Here is a 13,832-nt window from a genome sequence, read left to right on the forward strand (position 1 = left end):
GCCTCCGTGTCGGGATTATCTATTTTCTAATATATTTACTTCTTATTTATTAAATCCAGGCAGTTGGTTGATAAAACATTGATTAAAATTAAGATACAATTAATACAAAGCTAAATTAAATTTAAAGACAGGCTTTGTGCTTTCTGTTTGAGGTCTCTGTGAAAGTTTTAAAGTAGTCTTTTAGTGCCGCTTTCAGAGCGCTCACGTCCGTAACATTGATTTTTTTTGTGTGTGTGAAATACACTTCTAAATAAATGCGACTTATAGCCTAAGTCGCACTGGACTATATGTTTTTTCTTCTTCATGGCGCATTTTTTGACTGATGCGACTTATACTCCGGAGCGACTTAGTCCGGAAAATACGGTAAGTTATTTATTCTTTGTGCGTGGCCCGGTACCAAATGTCCCACGGCTCAGGGGTTGGGGACCCCTGCTCTAGAGGACATTTTGGGGAACGCCTCCAGCATGTCCTCTAGAGGACGCAGTGTCATGTTCCCCTTCTCAGGGAACCATGGTTACATGCGCAACCTGAAATGTTTCGTTTGTGGGTTTTCAGGAAATCATTATTTTGTGTGCTTTGGTCCTTGTGAGATATCCGATTTGAATTAAACATCTGTTTGTGGATGCAAGCTACGTAATCTCAATCAAACTCTTTTTTTTTTCACACTGTTCTTGTTCCTGCCAGTTATCTGGTTATGCAAAACAGTGCAACACAAGCAGAGATGGCAAGCTTTAATTAGCTATTGATTTCCAGATGGAAGAGAATGTTCTCTGTGTCAGAAATGTTTATTTTTGGCCCCATGTTTGCTTACACAATCATTCTGTCTTCTTTTCCCCCATTTTGTTTATATATTTATTTATTTATTTTTCTTCTGTGCAGTAATGGGAAGCTCCTGGCTGTGGTTCAGGACCAATGCGTGGAAATTAGGTAATTCTGCACATCGATTGGAAATGTTTGCCCTTTCTATAATTGGTTAATTTTTCACCCTCTTGTCTCGGGTGCTGTTCAGCTGAGCAAAGCTATTTCTGAGATTGATGATTTGGCACAGATGATGTATTTTTAAATATATGTACGTGTGTTTTCATGTACAATTCGGTTTCAGTAGGTGTGATTTATTGCGCTAGCACCAGCTAATCAGCTCACACAGAATTGAAAGTGTCACGCTTCATGATTTAAGAAATTCGGAGCCTGATGTTCTGAAAACAATCCCTAAATATCAAATTTCTTAATCTAAAAAAACCTATAGTTTCTCCCCATTCTGCTACATTTACTTACTGAGGCTGATGCGAACTCAAAACACTCACGTGTAAAGGCCAGTTCACAAGAACGATAACTATATTAGCGTCCACACTAGCAGGTGATGTTGTTCTGTTTATTCTAAGCATGCGCTGCAGTTTTGTTGCTTTAAATGCTTGAGTTCTTTAATGCTGGGTACACACCAAAAGATTTTTTTACATCTTATAAGATTTTCAAAATGTGATAGACCACAAACATGAGGACAAAAAATCCTAGATTTAAGCGTTTTGCTCCTATAGTGTGTGGTGTGCCATGATGTGACAAAGACAGCACACCACACACGAACAGATTTTCAACCAGAGTCTCGACCGCGAACACAGGAAATCTCGCGAGACTTCAGAATAAGCATGGCGGATGATATGCAGGAAGAAATTGCTCTATGAGAAATTGCGATGATAGTGTTTGGAATGATTTTCACAGAAAATTCACATGAAAAAAACCATTGTACCCACCATTATATATATAACCTTTTATACAGAAATATATTCACTCTTTATTGTCTTTATTTATTCTTTATTGGATTTATTGTCTCTTTAGAAAAAGTTATTTAATCCCTCTATAGAACCTCACTGAACCCTTAAAGCTACACTGTGTAATTTTTTAAGTTGATTCTTAGCAAAAAACACTTTGTTCTTTCAAAATCACATTACTTCTACCAACTAATCAAGTATTCTCGTAAGCGTAGAATCTGCCATTTAGAATACATACGAGCGAGTCGCTTGAATGGCGGCAGCCATGTTGCACCTCCATCTTGAAAATACATTAGCCAAAGAGGGACATACCTGGAAATTCAAGCTTCGCCTTTCGTGTTTTACACTCAGTGGCACCGTGACGAATGCGAGGGGGAGATTACTCGTGACTGCCGGCAGATTTGAAATAATACGTCCACCGTAGGAGTTAAAACGCCCTCGGAATGGGAGGGGCTAGAAAGTAATATTCAGTTGATAGTCATAAACAATTTCACCGCTAGATGGGAGAAAATCCTACACAGTGTAGCTTTAACTCTCAGCTTCCTGCAAGTGTGTGTGTGTGTGAGAATGACCGTGTCTTCCATCATCTCGCTTTCTGATTGGATATTGTTTTGTTTCACGTGATAATCTCCAGAACCTGCGTGTGTCCTCTGGGTCCCCCCCCACACACGTCAGGATTTCTGATCGTAAATATTAAACATGTTGTATATTTACGATTCGCGATCGGGGCGGCTCCGACGTTCTTCCGATCAGGTTCGGACACTCTTAACACACCTCACACCAAGGGAAAATCTGATAAGATAATCTGTAGAACCATCAAGATAATCGGGACATAGCTAGGATTGTCGGAAGGGGAGAAATCGGCCCAAAATCAGCCAGATTATCTTTTGGTGTGTACCCAGCATTAAGTAGAGTGGATTCTGATTGGCTGGCAATGTTTTCATTATTCATCAGCTGGAAAAAAAATCATTCTAAATGTGATTTCAATGATATTGTTTCTCGGTGCCATTATCATTATATTTCTGCTGTGGATTCTGCTGTTAGTTTATATTTAGAACGATTTTTAGAACAATATCTTTATTGTTATCATCATAGTTAAAGTCCTTGGGCCTTATTTATTGACTTCTAATGTGCTTCATGCTCTCTTTCAGGTCAGCTAGAGATGACTTTGGATCCATCATAGGAAAATGCCAAGGTACAGTAGATGTTTTGTTTTTGTTTAGTTATGCCAGGGTATTTTGTAAAATTTTCAACAAAATAAATTGCATATAACATGTTTCTATGAATTTTGATGTGCAAAATGTCATTTTAGTAAAAAATAAATAAAAATACTTCACAACATTAATTCAAAGGTGCATTGTGTAATATTTAGGAGGATCTGTTGACAGAAATGCAAGATCTACCTTGCCTTACTATACCTTACTTAATGAACCGTTATGTTTTTATTACCTTAGAATGAGCCATTTATATCTACATACACTGCGGGTCCCCTTACATTGAAATGCGCGACATGTTTATACGGTGGCCCTAAACGGACAAACGCGTTTCGTCACTAGCTAAAGTCAGCGAATAAAACACTGACACAATGATGAACAAGTAACAATAATATTCGCAATAACATATCGTTTTACTGAATAATAAAGTAAACTAATTTCTTAATTTATCTTTAAAAAACCTCATTGCCTAACTGGCTACTCTCTGCTGTCTCAGACAACATATTTTCCTGTCGGCCACCGTAACTTTTGTTGGTTGCAATTCGCAACTTCACCTCTAGATGCCGCTACAAATCACACACTGCACCTTTAACCGTTATAAACCTTATCAGCCTGGCTCTTGAATATTAATTAGGTGATGTATACTGTGTATTATTCATTCATGATGTGGGTGTTACCATATCTTGCAAGATTATTTGTTTGCTAAATCAAGACCTCCGCTTGGTCTTTAAGTAATTTTTTTTGATTGCTGTTTTGGAGAATGAAATCTGCCACTTTGAGTTTCCAGTCTTTGGTTAAATAGCCTGTTTTGCTTGTTATTCTCTTCTCTGCTCTATATTTCTTATAGCTTTACATTTATGTTGAATATTTTATGAGCAATATCATTCAGAGAATAGGCCTGCAGACATGCAAGTCTGCTTTCAATTCACTTCAGTTCATTTCATGGAGATTTGCATTCAGCCAGTACTTTCTATAAAGGCAGAATTTCCAGTAGTGTGAAGTATATGAAATGGAGTGTGTTTTTTAATAATTGGCATAGTCTTTTGTGCTGTATGTTCACGCTGCTTTCTTTCATTCTTCCTCTCTCGTCTGGTGGGGGAGAATGTGATGTTTTATAGATAAATGTGTGTTCTGTGCTGTAATCCTGATAGGAATGCAACGGTAATTTAAATGTACAAATTAGCATTAGCATGCATTAAATATCCAATATTGGCCAATAGAAAATATTGTAAAAACGTGACGTATCAGTTATCTGCAAATGTTACCGTACCGGTGTATCGTGCATCCCAAACAAAGATCTTTGTAGTGCAAGATGAGTCATCAGTATTTTTGGTCCGAGAAGCAAAAAATGGACAAGTAGATGCTGTGATTGGCCCAATCTGTGATATGATATGACTATAACGATAACTTTATTAGCGGCCACACCAACAGATTATATCATTATGTTAATAATAAGTGTGACTGCAGTTTTGTCGTCCGCCACTTTAAATGCTCAAGCTCTTAAAGCTGAATGAATTGTGATTTAACTTTTAAAGATGAACGTTTATTGTTAAATGATGGCAAAGGTAATCTAAATGTAAAAATAGAGAACATTAGCATGCATTAAATACTGTAAAAATGTGAAATATCAGTTATCAGCAAGTATTATCATACCAGCATATTTAACAACATAACAAACATTTTTTCAGTGATAGATGAGTCATCAGTATTTTTGATCCAAGAAGTGAAAAATGCCCAAGCAGATGACATGATTGGCTCTATTAAATAACCATATATATATATATATATATATACACACACACAGACATATGCATACATACTAGGGCTGCACGATATTGAAGAAAAATGCGATATGCGGATTAAATAATCCGATATTCGATGTACGATACGATAATGCTTAAAGTGTGTAAAATAAATTTAAATTATCTATAAAATATATTCAAAATTATATAACCTACATATGTGTTTCACATTCTTTTTGTGACAAGAAAACATCCCTTCAACTTCTGAAAGTGAAAGCTGAATAATCAAATGTAAAAATAAAACACTGTTTAGTTTTCACTGTATGTGTGAATATACTGATTCTTATTAAAGCTACAAAATTTATTCAGCCAAGAGCAGTGAGTGATTTTCTCTTTGTCTTTTGTTCATAACCCCAGTTATTGCAAGCCGTTGCGATATGCATATCACGATATATACATTTGCGATATTTCGATATATTGTGCAGCCCTAATACATACATACATAGATGCCTCATTACCGTCTGTTTCTATGGGCCGCTATATGTACGAGGTCCGCCATATTGGAACAGTCAATGCCGGTCCGTGAACATCCGAGAGCGAGTTGACTGTGTCTGCAACCGTAGTTATACGCATGTATGAATATAAATATATGAAATAGACTTCAGCAGTTGATTTTGCCAAACTAACACAATACAATAAGATGACACCGTGAGCTAATACGGCATTAAAAAGTACCATAGTAAAAACATTAATATTAAAGGAATAGTTCACTTTAAAATGAAAATTCTGTCATCATATACTCACCCTCATGTTGTTTCAAACCTGTATGAATTTCTTTCTTCTGCTGAACAGAAAGGAAGATATTTAGAAGAATGTCAGTAACCAGACAGTTTCTGGGTCCCATTGACTTCCATAGTATATTTTTTTTCCTACTATGGAAGTCAATGAGACCAGAAACTGCCTGGCAAAATATCTTCCTTTCTGTTCAGCAGAAGAAAGAAATTCATACAGGTTTGAAACAACATGAGGGTGAGTATATGATGACAGAATTTTCATTTTAAAGTGAACTATTCCTTTAAGTTAATACATATAAAAACAAACCAACACATTCTCACCTGTGAAAGGTTATCCAATTTCTTTGGGAATTTAAATCTCGGCATGTGGCATCTACGTATCTATGGATATGATTAATGGTAAATCTGTGATGCTTTCTATAACTGATAAGTGAACACAGGCCAGCACAGACCATCACAGATCAGCATTCAGCCCAAACTGAAAGTCATGTGTTGGTTACTATGAATAGCTGCTCTGTTTTTCATCCAAACGCAATTTCCCTCAGGTTGGTTTCTTGTTGTGAGAGCACAAAGTGACTCAGCGCTTCAATCTCAGGGATACAGTTTTTCACAGCGAGTATGCGCTCGACGGGGTGGCTTTGCTGACTTTGCATTATTTTCTTCTAAAAAGCACTTTGTCCCCCCCCCTTTTTTTTATTTAAATGAGATTTACGGTGTGCGAATCTGCCCATATAGCATACAGTACACTCATCCCACAAATTCAGGCAATATTGGTCCCGGCGTTCATCTTAGATTAATTAGCTTTTAACAGCTGAGAGATGATTTATGGACCCTGCTTAAGCGTTTCCCCTACCGATATTTATCTTGCTAAGTGCCATCTTTCATTGTGAATTATTGAATCTCTCCCTACCGATGTTTCTGTGCATTTCTACCTGAATAGAAATCACCAGCTTGCGTTTCCCGGTTTTCAACACCTCAGGGGTCGGAGTCGGATTGATGATACGGTTGCTTTGGCAACCGCTGGCTTTGATGTACACCAAGGAATCATGTGCATCTGATCTCAGCGGTGCGGCTCGGACCAAAGCCAAAATGTTTTTAATCAAAAGTCTGCTTCATTAACCCCCTCTTGTCTGATGAACGGTGCTTGGATGGTTTCAAGCATGCATTTTGAAGCTCTCTGTATGTAGGCTGTCGGGATGAAACGGTTGCTAGGCCCTGAGGCTGGTGTTTAAGTGTTACTTTAGTGTTTAAGTATACAGATTTTATCACGTTGGGCTTTTGAACTTTAATCGAAAAGCCTTCGGCTCATTCTGCACTGAATCGGTGCTGTTTGACTGCGGTGAATGGTTTGCTTTCCTCACTGTTGACCGTGGAGGTTTCTAAATAAATGTCTTGGCCTCACAGGCCGATGCTAAATTTGCTTTTCTTTAAAAATGAAGCCATCTGCAAAGAGATTATGCTGAAGCTTTGCATAATAGATTAAGGTCATTCAACTCATTAAACTTTAACATTAAATATTTCTTTTTCCAAATCTCTTAATTTACTTATAATTGTATTTTTTTATACAAAAACAAATACATTAAAATGCAAATACAGAGTCAATATGAATATACCTCCTCTTGAACATGTTTTTAACTGTAATTAATAATTACCATAAATAAATCCACATTAAAAGAATGAAATGATTGTCTGAGGGCAGAAAAAAAAAGAAAGAAAAGAAAAACTTTTATTCAGCAAAGGTGCATTAAACTGATCAAAAGTCACCGTGAAGACATTTAAATTTGGTACAAAAGATTTATATAAAAAAAGCTGAACTTTTGAATTTTCTAGTGAGAATTAAATTTTCCACAAATATTTTAAGCAACTGTTTTCAACAATGATAATAATAATCATTTTTCTGAGCAGCGAATCAGCACATTAGAATTATTTCTGAAGGATCATGTGACACTGAAGACTGGAGTAATAATAACAGCTTTGCCATCACAGGAATAAATTGTATTAAAATCATATTAAAAACGTTTTATTTTTATTTATTTTTCAATAATGTAATAAAATTATTGTTTTTTTGATCAAATTAATGCTTACTGACCCCAAACTTTTGAATGGTCATGTATATTTAAAGTTTTTTGTTTCTGTATAATATTTGTGTTCTCCCTCCTGCTTCAGTACCCAAGGACCCGAACGCTCACTGGCGCAGGGTAGCGTGGAGTCATGACTGTGCTCTGCTGGCATACGCTGACAGCACCGGTACGGTCCGAGTTTTTGACCTGATGGGTAGCGAACTCTTCGTTATACCACCGGTACGTCACACTATACCGTTCTGTATTTATCACCTTCTGTCATTCTCTCTGTCTGTCCTTTCCTCGGCCAGTCATTCTCTCTCTCACACACTATCACTTGTCATTGATTCAACTTTTTGTGCACAGTAAGAGCACTCTTTTCTTTTTTCAGTATAAGTGATAGCTGTAATGACTGGCTCCTAATGGCTGATTTCAGGCTTGTGTGCTTTGCCCTCTGGCTCTCTGCACTGCTGGGCTCTTCTCTCATTCCCTCGCTCTTTCTCTCTCTCGATCCGTAGACCAGGAAGGCCTGACCCTCTCGGGAGGGGGCTTTTCCCACTCTGCTGCCCAAGCAAGGAACACATTTTCTGGTTCCCTTCAGCTCTGATGCCCTTGGAGGACATTTGAGGAGTTTCTCTATCAGAAAGAGAGCTCTCTTGCCCCTTTACCAATTTTCAATCCCCCCTCTGTGTTTCTTTTGATTGCACTGCTAGAGAGGTCTCAGTTAGTATATTGCTGGCCCTTTCTTTCTCTGTCTCTCTCTTGCTGGCTCTCATCCTCCCCCGCATTACTCTACACTCTTCCATCTCTCTGTCAGAAACTATTAGTTTAGTCTCACAAGATGCCCTCTCTCTATCAAAGAGTCTCTGAGTGTAATGAACTGTATGACTCCATATATTTTTGTTACTTTCAAACTCTGCTTCCATCTGTATCTTTTTGATGTCTTTCTTTTTGTCTGTCTCTCCAGGCCATGAGCTTCCCGGGAGATTTTAGCTATGCAGCAGCCGGTCTGATGTTCTTGGAATACACCGCCAGTGCCCAGTGGTCAGCGGAGCTGCTGGTCATCACCTACAGCGGTCAGCTCAAGAGTTACCTGGTCAGGTAAGTGGAGAGCAAGGTTGCCATTTTATGCTAAGACAAAACGATTGATTGAAAAATATTTTGTAGAGTGAAATAAAATAATGCAAAGCAAACAAAAAAAATTTAACAAAATGAAAAAAAAATAAAAATGTATGTATAAATATATATATGAAGAGTTCAGATGCAAAAGCATCTGAAATTTTCTTCTAGAATGATCATTTTTATCAAGCTCGTATATTTACGTTCAGTAATTTCAGTTAAATGACAATTAATACGTCATTTGCATTGCCATTTAAGTGAAATTACTGAATTTGAATATTCGAGCATGATAAAAATGATCATTCTAGAAGAAAATTCCAGATGGCAATAAGAGGCTTTTGCATCTGAACTCTTCATATATATATAAAATAACCATTAATCTTGTTTTAACCACTATTTTATCTTAGTTTATATATTAAACACAAACATTATGTAAATTAATTATAATTTAATGTAAATTGTATATGAAAATAATAATAGTTAAATATAGGGCTGTAACAATATATTGTGTCAATATATTGCAATGCAAAAATGCAACAATATGTATCGTGGATGGATAGTGACAGTCTGTACTGTGCATAGTTCACCCAAAATGAAAATTAAGTTTACAGAGTTTTAGTGTCAGTACTACATTAAACTACTATATATAATATTGAATATATAACAATGCAATGGGGGAATATTTTTGTCTTATGTAAAAAGTTATTTTTTATTATATCTTTTATATTTTAAATATATCTTGTCAGTAAGCATATTCGTCTAAAATAAATCTGTTTTTTAAGCTTCAGAATCATGAATATTTTTATTCTGGTGTCAGCATTGTCCTGTGCATTGGCTTACCAGCACCAAGTCCAAGCCTATTCATTTACACCCACAATGTAATACCAATTTTAGCATTTTAATCAACAGTCCATTTTTTGTTAACCTTTTACCATATGTCTTGGAGTTCAGTATCGTGATATGTATCGAATCGTAACATGAGAGTATCATTACACCCCAATTAAATAAAGGGAAATTAAATCAAAATCTATATTAATGTTGGTGGAGAGTAAACTGTTCATGCAACTATAGAGCTTTCATAACATAGAAAATGATATAATAAAATAGCCAAGACAGTCAGAAAAGTGAATTAAAGGTCCATTGTTTTTAATGGGTTTTTACTGAGAAAGCATAAGCCTAAAGGTCCTTGCACACTGAGTCTGAAATTTTCGTATGCGTTTTTTCGTATTCGGGATTCGGTGGCTCTGAATTGTCAAAACACCATTCAAAAAGCTTGCTACGGATGCGAAAAATGCAGAAAATCGAACCCGATCCGAATTTTTTTAGACGGACAAAAGGAGGCCGTGTGTAAGCATGATTGACATAACGTGAGGTCGTATTTATTTTTTAACCTGTGAAAATATCGAACGTGAATTTCGGACTCAGTGTGCAAGGGCCTTAACCCTTAGAAAACAGTGTCATGAATACAAAAAATCTGCCTAGGCTAGAATCTGATTTGCTGTGTTTATGCAGTTTTGTTTATCCTGGTATTTCAATTGTAAAGTTTCAATGGGTGACTTTGTGCCAATTGTCAAGAGTTTGGGAGGATAAGAAAGCACTAATCCTCAATGTGTTTAAAGAGTGTTATGGGATGTAAGATAGTAAGAATATTTGTGTTGTAATACATGGATCAAACAGATTTTGGATCAAGACCACTAGAGAAGATTCTGATGATTCAGATGCTTGCAGATCCTCTAACATAATTCTCTTTGACTCTTCCAGGGCCAGATATTCTGCAACTAAACCCAAAAGTCTGCGTCTTGTTTATCTCTGTACTGAGGGGGAGGCTTAGCTCTGAGTATTAATAAAATTGCCTGCAGTTTCCAATTTTTAATTCTTTGTTTAATCAGTCAGCTCAAGTTTTTAAAGTTTCAATCGATGAAAAAATCTGCTTTATTCTCCTCAAAAACTTGGCTGTATGCTTTGAAGCTCTGAAGAAAACTCTTTCCCGTTCCCTCCCTCATGTTGTTAAATGGAAGTGTTTGAAAACTTCCTCAAAGTTAAGCAGTTGCAAAGTCATTTAGAAATGTTGGACTAAATGGTTCTTTTAAGAGCATTTTTGTCACAAAGCTTCTTGAGAAACTAAATTCGCTCTAAGAAATCACAAAACTCACTCAAATTACTTAATTTTATTTGCACTTCACTCTCTGAAACCACTGAAACATGCAAACTTCAATGGCCATTCTTATCAGGACAGCTAAGCAACACATTCTACTTTAAATGTTTCAGCTAAATGAACTCTGTTCATTTAATGTTAAGTGGAAAATATTTCAATATTTCTTCCTGACACATGTAAAACATCTTGCTCTGCTAACATTTTCACTGGTCCCCAAAATTTTGCCAAGTAACTATTTAGATGTGATGTGATTTGATTTAAAGGGCACCTATTATGCAAAATTCACTTTTACACGTTTGAACATAAATGTGTGTTGGCAGTGTGTGTACACAACCACCCTATAATGATAGAAATCCACCCAGTGCTTTTTTTATAATCCCCATAAATCATAAGCACGGTCTCAGAACAAACTGCTCTCAGATTCGGGGCAATGTGATGTCACTTTGCACAGGCCCCTCCCATGACTGTTGATTGACACTGCAGTTTGAGCATAGACACGCCCTGAGTGAGCTGGACATAGTCCTCCATTGTTTCGACGCTTGAGCAGCTGTAGACAAGAATGTCTCCTAAGCGATTGAGGTGTTTTGTTGTTGGATGTAAGAATGAACATAGCAGTCTTCATTTACTCTCGTTGTTACTCGAGGATGGATCAGTACTGTTTGTGATCCAGCTTATGGTCTCCGGAGCGATAGGCCTAACGTTACTGACCACGGCAGAAATGAAAGTGAGAGCGCGCACTTTATGACAGCTCATCGAGTCGTTTTACGGATATAAGGTTTACCAGTTTATTAAGCACCGACTGAAAAGGTGTGTATATATTTGTTTACTGTTAGTTGTAACGAGTGTTTTGTGTACTTTGCTGTGTATGTTCCATGATAATGAAAGAGAGAGAGAGAGTTTTGGATTAATAGTGGATAAAAGCAGATGACAAATAAGTTATAACCATAATTAAACTATACCTGTTCACTCTCCATACAGCATATATTCTCTGGCTCTGTGGGCATTATTGTCCGACTCGGAGTCGAAATGAACACCGCTACTGAGAGTTTCTGTTTTGATATTATCAGATGAGGTTGTCCTGGCTCTGAGCGCGAGCTCGTGAGGTTCCGCCTTTTGGGCCGGCAGCAGCAGTTCATTTGCATTTAAAGGGATACACACTAAAACGGCGCATTTTTTCTGAGCCCCAAAAAATTACAATTTAAACATGCTGTAAAAAAATATCTGTTAGGTATTTTGAGCTAAAACTTCACATACATACTCTGGGGACATCAGAGACTTATTTTACATCTTGTGAAAAGGGTCATAATAGGTGCCCTTTAAAAAAAATATTTTGGTTGAAGGTTTAATAGTCTAGATGGGATGTACCCAAAAAGTGAAAGTGAGGAGCATTTATGGGTACAAGTCGGGAACCGGCCTACTTTACATATTTCAAGGGTGCTGAATCCAAAAAAACTGGTACCCAAGCGAAATTGTGAGTTTTTGACCTTCTAATTTGCATATCAAAATGGCCGCCAAATTACCTATCTTGCTCAGTCGTTGGACCATTTTCCCCTAGTTTTTTTGTAAGTAGGCAATCAAGATGAGGAAATTAAGAGTGATATTGATTGAATATGTATGTCGGCCTTAAAAAATGACACAAATAATGCTTAATTTCACCTTAAAAGTTGGTATTTTGCATATATATATATCCCTCAGACGGTCTTCGTTTTCCAGTCACATGCTGGGCCTTCCCGGTCAGAAGTGACCGGAGGCCTAAAAATGAAACTTCCTCCATCCCAGTAAAACCAATGCAATTTATTTTTGTTCTATAATATTTATTCTTTTTAATTTAGTATTTTGAGATCATTTTATTGAATTTATTAATATTTATGCAATATTTATGGTCTATTTTTGCCATTGAAAATAATTAAAAAATTTATATAAATATATGTATTTTAAAAAAAAAAAATTATACAGTATTTTAGTTTAATATAGAGTCTAGGCCTTCAAAAAAAAAATGTTTGAAGCAGATTAGCACCATCTGGTGAGAGTATGGAGGGAAAGCGTAGGAGCAGGGTGTAACCACTAGATGGCATCTACAGTTCTCTATGGAGAGGCATGTGAATTCCCCAGCTGTTTATGGACACATTTACTTTTTTTTTTGTACAGAATTTGTAACAAAAAATGCAATTCATTCAATTATAACACTTTTTGTAAAATAATATTACATTTTTTTTATTTCTTTTATTTTTTTTTATTTTTTTTTAAATTTCCCATTCATTTTCTATGGGGGACATTTTTGACCGAAGACCACAAGTGTGACTATTTTTTTTACGACCACTTAGCATGCTCGAATCATGACCTCAATTTTTTTGTGTGTGCACATACCTATTGCCATAAAAGTCACCGAATTTCGTAACATTCCAATGAAGCTGTGATTTTTAAAAATTCAAAATAGATTTTTTGTAATCAAAATTTATTGGTGTTTATGTGTATAAAAGTGTGTGTGTATGTGTGTGTGTGTGGGTGGGTGTGTCTTTTTTGTATTCTTGATGTTGTAGAGTGTCACCCCTTTACAGCGGTGTACTTTTTTTTAGGATTGAGGCCGATTTGTAGATTGTACACACAAAAATTCGGAGAATTTTTTTTGTGTCAATTTCCCATTCATTTCCTATGGGTCGGTCATTTCTGACCGAAGACCAAAATCGTCACTATTTTTTTTACGACCACTTAGCATGCTCGGATCATGACCTCAATTTTTTTTTTTATTCACATACCTAATGCCACAAAAGTCACCAAGTTTCATAACATTCCGATGAAGCTGTGATTTTTAGAAATTCAAAACAGAAAATTTATCGGTCAGAAATGACCGAGGACCGTCTGAGGGATATATATATATATATATATATATATATATATATATATATATATATATATATATATATATATATATATATATATATATATACATACATACATACATACATACATAAAAAAGGCAGT

General features: G+C 36.2%; 1 protein-coding gene across 2 annotated transcripts in view; it reads left to right on the plus strand.

Annotated features, from left to right (window-relative positions):
• nbas (NBAS subunit of NRZ tethering complex) overlaps positions 1–13,832 on the plus strand; it is a 191,255-nt gene that overhangs the window by 3,895 nt on the left and 173,528 nt on the right. For both annotated transcript variants that reach the window (XM_084090565.1, XM_084090566.1), the window contains exons 5-8: positions 880–927; positions 2,918–2,961; positions 7,683–7,816; positions 8,544–8,677. In XM_084090565.1, coding sequence (XP_083946691.1) covers positions 880–927; positions 2,918–2,961; positions 7,683–7,816; positions 8,544–8,677 — 360 coding nt within the window. The remainder of the gene's footprint in view (positions 1–879; positions 928–2,917; positions 2,962–7,682; positions 7,817–8,543; positions 8,678–13,832) is intronic.

This window comes from Abramis brama, assembly GCF_963993115.1.
Source record: "Abramis brama genome assembly, chromosome: 18".
NCBI classification, from domain to species: Eukaryota; Metazoa; Chordata; class Actinopteri; order Cypriniformes; family Leuciscidae; genus Abramis; species Abramis brama.